This window comes from Patiria miniata, unplaced genomic scaffold, assembly GCF_015706575.1.
Source record: "Patiria miniata isolate m_02_andy unplaced genomic scaffold, ASM1570657v1 HiC_scaffold_29, whole genome shotgun sequence".
Classification (NCBI taxonomy): Eukaryota; Metazoa; Echinodermata; class Asteroidea; order Valvatida; family Asterinidae; genus Patiria; species Patiria miniata.
In genome coordinates, this window is record NW_024037068.1 from 6,010,223 (window position 1) to 6,022,757 (window position 12,535).

The 12,535-nt window shown below is 40.8% G+C and overlaps 1 protein-coding gene across 1 annotated transcript; it reads left to right on the plus strand.

The window, feature by feature from the left end:
• Nucleotides 1–1,353: 1,353 nt before the first annotated feature.
• On the plus strand, nucleotides 1,354–12,294 carry LOC119735512 (ornithine decarboxylase-like). The gene is made up of 11 exons (XM_038209225.1): nucleotides 1,354–1,471; nucleotides 1,795–1,891; nucleotides 2,462–2,538; nucleotides 3,913–4,085; nucleotides 4,866–5,000; nucleotides 5,851–6,016; nucleotides 7,080–7,257; nucleotides 8,564–8,685; nucleotides 10,395–10,521; nucleotides 10,924–11,011; nucleotides 11,777–12,294. Exons 1-11 carry the CDS (start codon nucleotides 1,361–1,363, stop codon nucleotides 11,805–11,807), a joined length of 1,305 nt encoding a protein of 434 aa, XP_038065153.1. The 5' UTR covers nucleotides 1,354–1,360; the 3' UTR covers nucleotides 11,808–12,294.
• The last annotated feature ends 241 nt before the right edge of the window (nucleotides 12,295–12,535 follow it).

Below are 12,535 nucleotides of genomic sequence, written 5' to 3' on the forward strand. Positions count from 1 at the left end.
ATAAGGTTAATTTGTGATCGAGAATTATTTGACTAATTTAAAGGGAAAATACAACATTTGCAAACATCAAAAAATAAAACTACCAAATCATTTTGAAATATCTTGCTGGACTGTTAGTGAATGACAGTGTAAAGCATCCTGTAAAATCATGGCACCTGGTATACTGTCATTTTCAAGAAAAGTGGTATTTTTGTATCAATTTCCAACGCTGATCGGCCGATCAGCGTTGGAAAAAACTGGCTTTTTTTCAAATACTGGCCCCAATTGACCATCACACTTGTTTGCAATCGATTACAAACCTAGGAACGGGTACGAGCCAGCTAGACTGGTTCCCTGACCTTACAATTCCCCAATGTATGTAAACTGCTCTGTTTCTTCTTATATGGAGTCAGGGAACCAGACTACAGGAAAATGATTGTTTTTCTTGGTTTTTATAGCATTTTCGAACCCAAAACCTCAAAAAAGTCAGTGTTACTATATTTGCTATATATTTCCAACCCCCAATTCCATCCATTTCTGAAAACTACAGCAAAAGCAAATGATGTATATTCCCTTTAAATTAGTGGCGTGAGGCACAGTGCAGGACTAAAGTAAATTATTCAAATTGACTAGATGGCAGTGTAATGACGTCTGCACAAGTAAGCAGTATGTCTTGGGTTCGAGTCCAACCCGACAAAGCTCAGTGCTTTGTTATCACAAACCCTCGGGTAACACTGAGTAGTCAAGTATTTAGTGCTTGAAAAATACAAACAAAAATAGTCGACATCCAAAAGACCTGAGAGTACAACGAAACAACTACCTTCTGTTGTGCAAGCGCACATATTCACCGCATCTTTCAAACTGTATCATTGTTCAAAAACCGTTGTCATTCTTGAACGGTTTACAGTCTTTGTTGGCTAACAGGCAGTGGCGTGGCGTAGCCAGACATTTTTCAGTGGGGGGCGCTGGGGGGGGGGGGGCTGGAACATTTAATGGGGGATGGGGCGTCATGTAGATCAATTATAATTTTTTTAGAAACTCAAAATCTCAGGGGGGGGGCCACTGGGGGGCGACAAGGTTTCATGGGGGGCGGGGTCGCCCCCCCCCACGCCCCCAGTGGCTACGCCACTGCTAACAGGGTTTCAAACAGTAGTTTACACAATTCCCCAAAAGTCTTAATCAATGACGTCATAAAGACTATCAGATTCAAACTTATGATGACCAACCGATGTGTGGGACTTTTTTTTTGTGATGTTTATTCCAAGATTAAAACAGACTCAAACTTGTTTTTGCTATTTTTTTTAAATAATTGAAATGTGTTCCTCTTCTTGTGTAGTCTTCATTCGTAAAAGACTTCGAGGCAAGACCGTTTGGACTCGGTATGGAGCTGTTCGAAACCCCAACAGTTAGACTGAGCCTCTACAACAAGGGAACTACCATTCGGGAAATCGCACAGGAAAGGACCAGGAGCAAAACGGAGCCGAATCGTACGGTAAAACAAAACCGCAGTTTTGGGATCCCAACACCGAACGCACGCATGAGATATCGCGTCATTTACGCGCTTACGTAAGTCGTTCGTCATCAGCAATTATAAGTACAGGTGTGGAATGGTCTGGTTTCCTGAGTGTTAACAAAACATCGTCAATTAGTTATTGCAAACTATTAATCTATGCGAACAAGTCGATACGAAAAGTCGGGGAACCGTAAAATAGTATCAAATCGTAAATTTGAAATAATTTATGAAAAAAACCCCGAATATATATGAGGTATGTTAGAAAGCTAACACGCTTTGTGACGTCGTCTTTTTCTCAAAAGGATTTGGAAGATCCATTCTTTATTTATGACCTGGGTGACGTAGTGTCCAAGGACAATCAATGGAAGAAGTCGCTACCCCATGTTCAGAGCTTCTATGGTAAGACGTAATCATTTAGTAGTATTAGTTATATGTTGTTTTTTTTGTCAGCGGCCCTCCAGGAACTGTTGTAAGCATCAGGTGAATGACATTAATATATCACATGACTTCATGTATAGTGTTAAGCCTCTGGTTTGTATCTATCTCTTTGACCTTAACCTAAACGTTTTTTCACCAAACAAAATATAATTTCGTTTAAGCCAGGGAAATATCCTCTGCTTATTTTTTTCATTCAACGTTGAAGAAAGAATTTGAGTGGAACGGGAATGGAACCTGCAACCTTTGGATTGCCGTTCCGGTGCTGTACCAACTGGATTTTCAAGTTCTGTGTTTAAGTTCCCCATTTTGCCAATGTGTTTGTTCAGAGGGGCGCTAGTCAGAGGCCATAAACCCGTACATGTCATGTAGCCGCGGATCTAGTCCAAAGTGATGATGCTGGCAATAGTTAGGAAAGCTGCAAACCCGGGAAATAACAAATGAGGATCACTCAGACAGGATACAGCTTTTGTTTGATACAAACGTTGAAATAAAGTTTATCTTGCAAAACCTATTCTTCTTGTTTATCTGTAGCTGTTAAGTGTAACCCGGATCCCGTGTTTCTGCGGCTGCTGATTGGACTAGACAGAGGCTTCGATTGTGGCAGTAGAGTAAGAACGAGAGACTAGTGTGAAGTTTAGTGTTTCCCTTTCAGAACTCCTGAATGTCAAATATTAGGCAAACAAAAAATACTCGGAGTTCCGGAATTGATGCGGCGACGCGGCTTTTTTTTATTTTCAAGCTTGGACTGTACAGACAAGGTGGAGTACTATTTTGCTTTTTTTGGGGGTGTCCTCATGTACATTGGTGTCCTCCATAATTGCCTTGGTGCCCTCAATCAGTTCACTTGGTGCTGGTAAAAAAAAAAAAAAAATAGGAGAAGCGGCAATAGAGGGGAGCTGTTGGAGCTACTACGGAAATGTTTGGGGGAAAAAAGGATTGACGCGCATGATTAAAATCGACGCGCGCGCTGACCAGAGACCGAACTATTTTTTGTTTGGCCTAAAGTAGGGTCCAAAGTGCAACATTTTGTCTCGTCCCTGTTACCTCTGATGTTTGGCTTCAAATACATTTTATTTGTTGAATAAGTTGTTTGCTTCACATAATCACTGTTGGATAACAGGTGCACTACAGAGGGCATCCGGAATTACAAAATCATAGACGTCAGATGTAACAGGGACAGGAATATAAGTGAACTACACGTTTTTTGAATAACACAATGCACAGAGGTTGTACTAGCTAAACAAATGTTTTAATTCTAGCCCACTCCTTGATAAGTCATTATCAGATTTAGTTTTGCCCTCAAAGCTTTTTCTCACTTTGCCTAAATGCTTTTTCGAGAAATGGCGTTAGTCTCGGCAGACTATTTTAAAGGTATATATGAGACCCGAAAAATTCACTTTGTATTACGTTTATGGAGACTTAGGAGAGAAAAATGAACAACCAGAATTAGAATGTACATAGGACATGCGTCTCAAAAATAAATATCTTGTTACTAATACTAGGGCACGCGCTCATTATTATGATTTAAGACCAATTATGAATGGGGGATCTAAGAGCAATCTTTTTTTAAATTTCCCCTGTGACTGGATTTGCGACTAAGGCTCCTCTTTTCGAGAATCAGATGTTATACCTAGATTTCTTTCTTTCGATAATTACACAGAAACGGCACGTTCTCCAGGTGTAGTGATCATTGTGAACATTTGTTTGTTTTTGTTTTACTTTTGAGGATTTTCCCAACATATTTCATGAGATTCTATCCCTCATTATTTGACTTTTCTCAGTTATAAATATCTTCACTTGTTCATATACAGTACAACCAATTATCCGAAAGCAAGGAGTCAAAATTTCTCACTACACCGGACGTAAGTGTCCCTTTGAAAGGGGAACATTTGGCCCTATATATAAGGTGCTTCTAGCAATACTTATGTATTATGTAATACCTTTCCTTATTTCACTTTTCTTAAATGTGTTGCTTCTTGAAGAAAGAAATAGAGACGGTCCTTGATTTAGGAGCGAGTCCAGATCGCATCATCTTTGCCCATCCCTTCAAACAGGAATCACATCTACGCTTTGCGAGGGAGAAAGGGGTGAGGCTCATGACCTTTGACACAGGAGAAGAGCTGCACAAGGTCAAACGCGTTTATCCTGAGGCCAGGTAAATATTACAGTCCGTCACCTTCCGAGTGAAACTGTTACATATGCCATCTTATTAAAAATTGTACTCTCCTTTTTCATAGTCTGGGGCAGGTAGGTAATCCGCATTAGCCAATTCATTATACTGACGTTAAAAATGAATGATAGGATCTAGTCCAGAACGAAGAGTATGGGCTTGCTGGTTTATCAGATGTATGTGTGCATGACAAGCTGAGGGCAAGTTTGGGTGAGGATAATTAGTCGACTAGTGGTCGAGTCCGGACGTAATTTAAGCCTGCACATTAATAGCAAATTGCGAACGCCTGTACTCAAATGATTGTCAAAATGCATCACGAATCTTCTTGGTCCTGGCTCCCTGTTGTGTATTAATGTGGGAACGGATATTTGTAACTAGCGAAGCAACCGCGCACGGTGGTCCATTTCAAAATAGTCCAAGTACCGGAGCACATGGGCATCGCCATGATTCTTTTATTTAGAGGGGGGCAAAGCAAATATTTTCCTCAAATCATTGTACTTTGTCTTGCATAATTCTCAATGTATTATTCTTTTTCGAAGGTGGGACATTTGCCCACCCCAACCCCATTGACACCCCTGCGGGGTGTTGTTAATTGTGTATTAAATTTAACAGCAATATGACTGCTGGGGGGTAGAGTTAGTCCCACCTCTTGCAACGCACATACGAAAGCAATACGAAATGTATCATTAGTTATCTGGTCTTTGTTTTATCAAGTTCTTTGAAGTCAAGGTTTTCCCACACATAATGTTGCATTGTCATCCTCAGGCTGCTACTTCGTGTTGTGTTCGACGATAGTTCTTGCTACATGAACCTGGGAGTCAAGTTCGGATGTCGCGAAAGTGAAGTGCGCCCTCTATTGGAGCTTGCCAAGGATCTGGGACTTTGCATTTACGGTGTATGGTAAAGAAACACAATTCAATCTCCTCTCAAATGTAATTAAGACCTACTATATTATGCAACACAATCAGCCTGGGTATATTTTTATCTCCACGTCAACAGCGCATTATGCCTTCCGCCAACAGCACGTTTTATCATTTTTTTCCCCTCGGTTTTGAGCAAAACATTGCACTTTTACCTTTCATACATTTTAAATTCGTAATTTTGACACAAACGGTGACAAACAAAATAATTACAAGAGATAAGGGCATCCGGTTTTTTTGTTTTTGTTTTGTTTTGTTTCTTTGGTTTTCAATCCTGACCGATTCCTGCTGAATCATGGGGTCCCCACCAAAGGGGGAACAAATTATTACCACCGATTTTTTCTGGAACCCAATATATTGAACATTCAATTCCGAAAATCAGGCTCTGTGTTATTTGAAAATTAATGCCATATTTTAACGCGAAGTACGGCATGGAGCAGCTAGTGCAATCCCATGCACAAGCTGATAGAGGCTGCCAATACAGCCATAATGCTGGAGAGCTGCTTGTTGCAGATATAATGTACGTCAACTGCATCTTGGCTTTATTATTGTATTCAGTCATATCAACTCAAGATAAATTTGACCTCATTGCAATAATCAAAACTAGAGACAATACGCAATAGACATCATTATAATTTAACCATCTAGGGGTGCAAGTGCATTTTTCTTCAGATTTCTTTTTGACCGACCTAGCCTGTTCAGAGGCAAAACAAACACAAATGAGAACCGTATAAATATCTAGGAACGCCCCAATACGTCGGAGACGTTTGATTTTTACAATATTATCACTTCGACAAAAACATCTTTATTGTTTATTTCTTTTACTTGAGCTTTCACATTGGCACCCAGGCCGGCAACCCTCGAGTTTTCCGCGAGGCCATCCGATACACCCGGCCAATCATCGACAAAGGCAGACGCCTAGGATTGGACATGAAGCTGCTGGACATTGGCGGGGGATTCCCCGGCAGACTGTATCCAGAGGAACCCTTCGAAAAGGTACTGAAGACCTTTTTATTTCAAGGGGGCGCTGTTCTTCAGGGATTGTTTATATATAAATACCCTGGTCCGCGTATTTTGTTGAGAGTTGGCGCCAATGCATGCATTATTTAATTTTGAATTGAATAATTGCAAGACACTTAGGTTCTCGTTCTCTTTTTTCCCTTAAATTAAACTAATCTCATAGTTAAATTTAGAGAAGTAAATAGAAATTATTGAACCCATAGCTCATTTTGCTATCCACTTGGCTACTGTGTGATAGCTCGACGTGGACCGTACTTTAAAATGCTTTAATTTAATTGGTTGACCAAATAACAACAATGCTCTAACTTGATATCATTGTTCTGTTCTCATGGATAAACGTACTGGCTCAATCGAAACTACTGAATTATTCATGACCTGGCCCCATTCGTCATAGGAATACAAATTACGCTACCCATCCTATCCAATGAATGGATGACATGCACGTATGGCATGCAATTCAAATGCATGATACTCCCATGCTTCATACAATGCCATCACCATGCACTCTACACTCTCAGTTAGAGAGAGGCATTGTGGGGAAAGTGGCATACTCTTGGACACAACACATGACCGGTGGCCGACTCTGCTGTACCCCAGTGGAGAGTCATGCATTTCCCTCATATTTTTTTTTTCTAAGATGCCAAATATTACGAATTGTCCATATATTTCTACGATGTAGGCTTCATGCACCTAATTGATTGCCAATGCATTTCGAAATTTGCGTACACGTTCACTGTACACCGCAACATTACATTTAAGTGACTGTTACACATTTATGTAACTGTGGGTAGAAAGGAAGATTTTAAACTTGCAACTAGTGGAATAACAGCTATGACCAGCCATTAAGTTTGGGTGTTTTTTTTTTTTTTTTTTTTTTTTTGCTTAGAGCCTCTCAAGATTACTAGTGACGTTTTTGTTTTCTCATAGAGGGCTCAGATTTCTAGAACATCAATTAGCTCAGATTTCTAGAACAGCAATTGAGACTTGACAGCTTCCCATCTTTTGGGATATTCACCACAACCCCGTGTTTTACTTCCAGTTTGCAGAGGCAGTCCGCGAGGCCCTGGAGGAGAACTTCCCTCCAAGTAGCGGCGTGAGGGTCATAGCTGAACCGGGAGCATTTTACACACGATCGGCTGGGTATTTGGTGGCCAACGTCATGGCCAAGCGGATCTACAAGTCGAGAGGGAACAAGGACACATACCACACTGTAAATGGTAAGATAACCTCTTTTTTAAGGGGGTGTCGCGCTGAATTTCAAAACTTAGGAATTCTGCTATACATGTTGTATCAATGAATAAGGTATGATTCCTGCTAGCGATGTTTGTCATGTTTAAATGAGGATCTTCAAGCCGAGCGGGAACAAGGACACATACCACTATGCAAATGGTATGATAGCCCCTCTTTTCAAGGGGTGGGGATTGTGGTCACATTTGTAGGTTGTATTTAGAACGGGTAACGTCTTTTGAGAGTATGCCACTCTCCAAGCCTCTTAGTTAGACTTCCTCGAGAAGTTCTAAAGAGGATAACCACCAAGTACCAAGTTTGTCCGACTATGCCGAATTCAACGTTTGCTCTCGCGCTACATCTCAGAAAGTGGAATGACTAGGGCTTCTTGTTCTGTTGTATATGTTGTGTCGTTTAATGAGGTACTATTCCTGCTAGCGTTAGTTGTAATGTTTAATTGAGCGTATCTGTTAGGAAAGGCTTTCGTCTGGTCTAAAAGAAGAATACTTACCCTACATTATAACACAAATTGGGAAGTGTATGGGACGTACCCACGGTTTCCCCCTTTTTAATGTGAGAAGAGCAGACGATCAAATTTCAAGGTCCAATGCTACAATTGCTTCAATTTGAGATGTTAAGTTTTGTTTCTTTTTGTTTTTCTGAATAGGGGACAAAGCCGATGAAAATGGACCATTTCTGATCAATGCAGGAAATTGAGTCCTCCTGTAATCCTTATTTTACCAGAAGGTTTTCAAATTCCTTCTTTCTGGATCGAACAACAGTAATTGTCGTTATACATCCTTTCAATTTCAAGTGCGCGCCGACCAGAGTGGTGACAGGTGCATACCTATGTTCCCCAATACCAGTGTTCCCCGAAATCATCACCCTATAACCTTAACCCTAACTCTAAGGTTTTCGGGGAACATCGGTATTGGGGAACATATGGGGAACATCGGGAAGTCTTCCAACGTTTATTTATTTATTTATTTATTTTATTTCTTTCTGGTAATGAAACCAAGGGTCCCTCAAAAGTGCCTTATGCACTGTAGCCCGGAAGCCTGAAGAAACCTGTAGAGAGAAGAAAATGAGAAGAAATTACAGTTTTAGAGGTGGGAGGAAAAGCCCAGAGGAATATTCTGAGGAAAACCCACGGAATCAGGTAGGGACTGAAAAACCAATCCACATATTGGCCCGGGCGGGATTCGAACCCGGGTCACAGCGGTGGAAGGCGAGGAAAGTACCTGACTCCCCAAAAGAGGTACTTGTGCTTAATCTAATGTTTTCTTGTTTTTGCAGATTCCACCGATAAGGCAATTTCGATGTACTACTTGAATGTGGGAGTCTTCAATGCGTTCAACGGCCCGGCGGCACAGTTTGTTCCGACTTTCTTCGAATATCCCGAGCCGCTTCATCCAAAGGTGAGACAAGCGTTCTCCTTGTGATTTGTTTCCTTTGAGGTGGTACTATATATCAAACCGTACGTTAGCCAACAATGCACCTTATTCACAAGGAAGCAATTTTGGTCGTGTTCCCCGAATGTAATTTATAAATTGTGAACTGTTGAAAGGGATGGTGCCAGACTACTTATTCATTCTAGCCTCACTTTCATTTTTTTCATGGTCGCTTAAAACATGAGGGCATTGTTAATCACAAATTTCAATTATTCATTTGAGCAGACTTGAATTAATTTGTAATTAACTTTATGCCATTGCTTTCATGTCTCTTCGCAAGTTACACAAAATAAGATTTTACCTTGCTTTCAATTTAAGATGGCCGAATCGTGAATAAGCCCCATACAAACATATTCCTGGTCGTTGGTTTATACATTTTTGAAAGTACCGACAACCCTCACACAATGATGTCATTTTTTAAGCTCTGGCAGGAGCTTCTATTAGTTAATTGGATGTCGGTTCGTCCGTCTTTCCAAAAAATTGACCAAAATATGGTGTGACATAATGTGCTTCGGCGTTCGGCGTCGCATTTGTAAGCTCTAGCAGGGATCATTTTGATCGATTTCATGCAAGACTTTTATGCAAGACTTCTTGTAACAACAGCCTCGTTTGTGTCTTACACGGCCAGAGCTTTTTATGCTCTCCCAGTTGTTTTTATATTCATCGTAAATCTATATTTCACTATCGACATTTAACTTCCAGTCACTGTTAATATGTTGAGGAGTTTGAGGTGCTGTTGTCCACGCTGACGCTTGGGGCAGAGGGCGCCGCCATGTTTAAGGTTTTATATTCCATAGGCCCACACGTGGTGGTGCATTCGCTGGTGCCTAGCAAACTTTCACGTTTAAACATTCCGTGATTTTGAATGCACCTGCTGTGCAAAAGAAAGCTAGGTTAAAAACGTGTAAGTGGAGGCAATAGTCGATTTGTTTTATTTTTCAGGTGTGGGGTAGCAGCTTAACAAATCATCTTCTCTCTCTGTTAGTCTGTTAGTTAGTTAGTTAGTTAGTTAGTTAGTTAGTTAGTTAGTTAGTTAGTTAGTTAGTTAGTTAGTTAGTTAGTTAGTTAGTTAGTTAGTTAGTTAGTTAGTTAGTTAGTTAGTTAGTTAGTTAGTTAGTTAGTTAGTTAGTTAGTTAGTTAGTTAGTTAGTTAGTTAGTTAGTTAGTTAGTTAGTTAGTTAGTTAGTTAGTTAGTTAGTTAGTTAGTTAGTTAGTTAGTTAGTTAGTTAGTTAGTTAGTTAGTTAGTTAGTTAAGTAGTTAAGTAGTTAGTTAGTTAGTTAGTTAGTTAGTTAGTTAGTAGGAAACGTTGTCATTGTCTATTGCTCCTACATGTTTTGACCGATTTCGACCAACCTTTGTGAGAAGCATCATGACACATAAACAAACTGGGAACAAAGGTCATCATAATTGTATGGTCAAAAACTGGATTTTTCCTTAAAACACTTCTCGATCCTGAAATCAAAGGTCATCACGGGGTCACTCAAAACTCAAAACACTACTCCTTCCAGAAATTACATGCCACAATCACGTGACTCAAGCATAAACATGAATTTGTTGGCCCGCAGCTTGCAAGACATTTCCGATCGAGCTTGTTAATAAAATACACGCTATTTGTTTAATTTGAACACAACATTTTACCAAGTCATCATAATCATTTCGCCGAAAAAATAATACAGGAATCTGGTGAAAAGCAACAGTTGAAGCCCTCCTGCCTTTGGGGACCCACGTGTCATCCCAAGGATGTCATATTCGACAAATGTATGATGCCAGAGATGGAGAGCGGGGACTTCGTCATGTTTCATGGTAGGTATTCAGACACCTTGCTGGAACGGAAGAGGGCGCTCTGTAGAGTGAATAAAAGACGACGGGAGGGGCATTTTTCAAAATTTGGCTTCCGTTTTATTGCCAGGACAAGAAAACTTTAGAAGCCATTGAAAAAGGGAATACATAAATAAGTGCTTGGCCGGTTTTAAACAAGTAAGTTTAAACCAGTTAAGAGCCACGACGCAGATAATGGCCCAAGCTGGAATGGATGTGAAGTAGGATTCCAGGTTTCTTTTTTCAAGCCTAAACCGTCAAAAAAACCGTTAGCCAGAGACGAGTCTAGAGGTAGGTCTGAAACAAAAACTGAAATCTTACCCCGTATCATGTATGTGTATGACTGAGGATAATTTCCTTCCCTTTTCGGTTGATCAATACACCTAGATATGGGAGGTTACGTAACCTCGTGTGCGTCTGGATTTAACGGCTACGAGGTCCCACCAATGTCTTACATTGCACCTAAGGACTCCCGGTATGTGGACCTTTGGAGTTTGGTATAGGTGTATAGTTACACTTTTATTAAATACAGTCAGTTGCGCTAAACGAGGCAAGGCCATGCACAAGTAACCCTTCAAGATTACAAACACCGTCGTTACTATGGTTGTGCATGTTGTAATCGTGGTACACCCAATGTTCCCCAATACGGGTGCATACCTAAGTTCCCCAATACCTAAGTTCCCAAATACCTAAGTTCCCCAATACGTATGTTCCCCAACCCCAACCCTAACCCCAACCGTAACCCTAGGGATTTTGTGGAACATCGGTAATGGGGGACATAGGTATTGGGAACATCGGGTTGACCCCCCCCCCCCCACCTATTTTCCCCAATACCTATGTTCCCCATTCCTTAGGGTTAGGGTTAGGGTCAGAGGGTTAGGGTAAGGGTTAGTGGGATAAGGCTAGGGTAATGTGGAACATAGCTATTGGGGAACTTAGGTATAGTGGAACATAGGTACCGGGGAACATAGGTATTGGGGACGGAACATAGGAATTGGGGAACATGGGTATGCACCCTTGTAATCTGTCAAAGCTTGCTACTTTGTTAGCCTTTCTTTTTAAGGGTGTTACGTGCATTCTTAGTCCTTTCACCTTGAACAATTTTAAGTGAAAAATCTGTGAGGGAAAATGCTTCTCATTTATAATAACAATTTAGTGGCTTGCGTCACGAGATTTAGAATTTGTTTTATCGTTGGTCAATTGGTAAATCTTTTTCCGTCTGATTTTTGTTCATCTTCAGACCACTTCTAGAGAGGATATTCTCAGCCTAGACGAGAGAATTCCTAGTGCTGATTCGAACAACTTGGAGCATGCGTGCCTCAGTGCCTTCGATTGATCCTAATTACATTTACATAAAATTGGGCGGTAGATGTTGCAGCATGAACCAGACAGCTGTTGAAGCATGAACCGACTTGATAACGCGTGGTTATTAAAGATCCATCTTGTTTGCCTGCAGCTGCTTAGAACATACCTAAATAATTATGCAGTGAGCAAAAAAAAACACACCAAAAACAAAAAAACGGTAAAAACCCTTGTACGGTGGAATGCTGGTCTTGTGTGTTTTCATTGATCAAATCTTATCGTATTGTAGTGTACGGTTATATGCCAGGTCCTTGTTTGTTCCGTCGGTCAAACGCAAACGGAAAACAAACAAACGCACTCAATTTTGTGCAATATCAAACACACTAATTTATTAAACGTCAGCATCTTTTCTATCTCCAAGCACACTCACTGAACTCAGTCTTTTGTCCCCCCCCCCCCCCCCCCCCCCCGGCTAGACAACTTACAAAGGAGTCAAGCGCTTTTACACAATGTATAACAAATAACGTGCCCCGGCGTCTGGCCAAACCCTTCCTGAGTAACTGAACAAAAGAACGATAACAGAAACAGTTCTTTGATAGAGCCTATTTCTTGAGCGCGCGCTAAACAAAGGAACGTATAGGGCAGCGGACCTGCAAACCAGACTATGCCGGAGGTATAGCCTACCGATATACCAGCA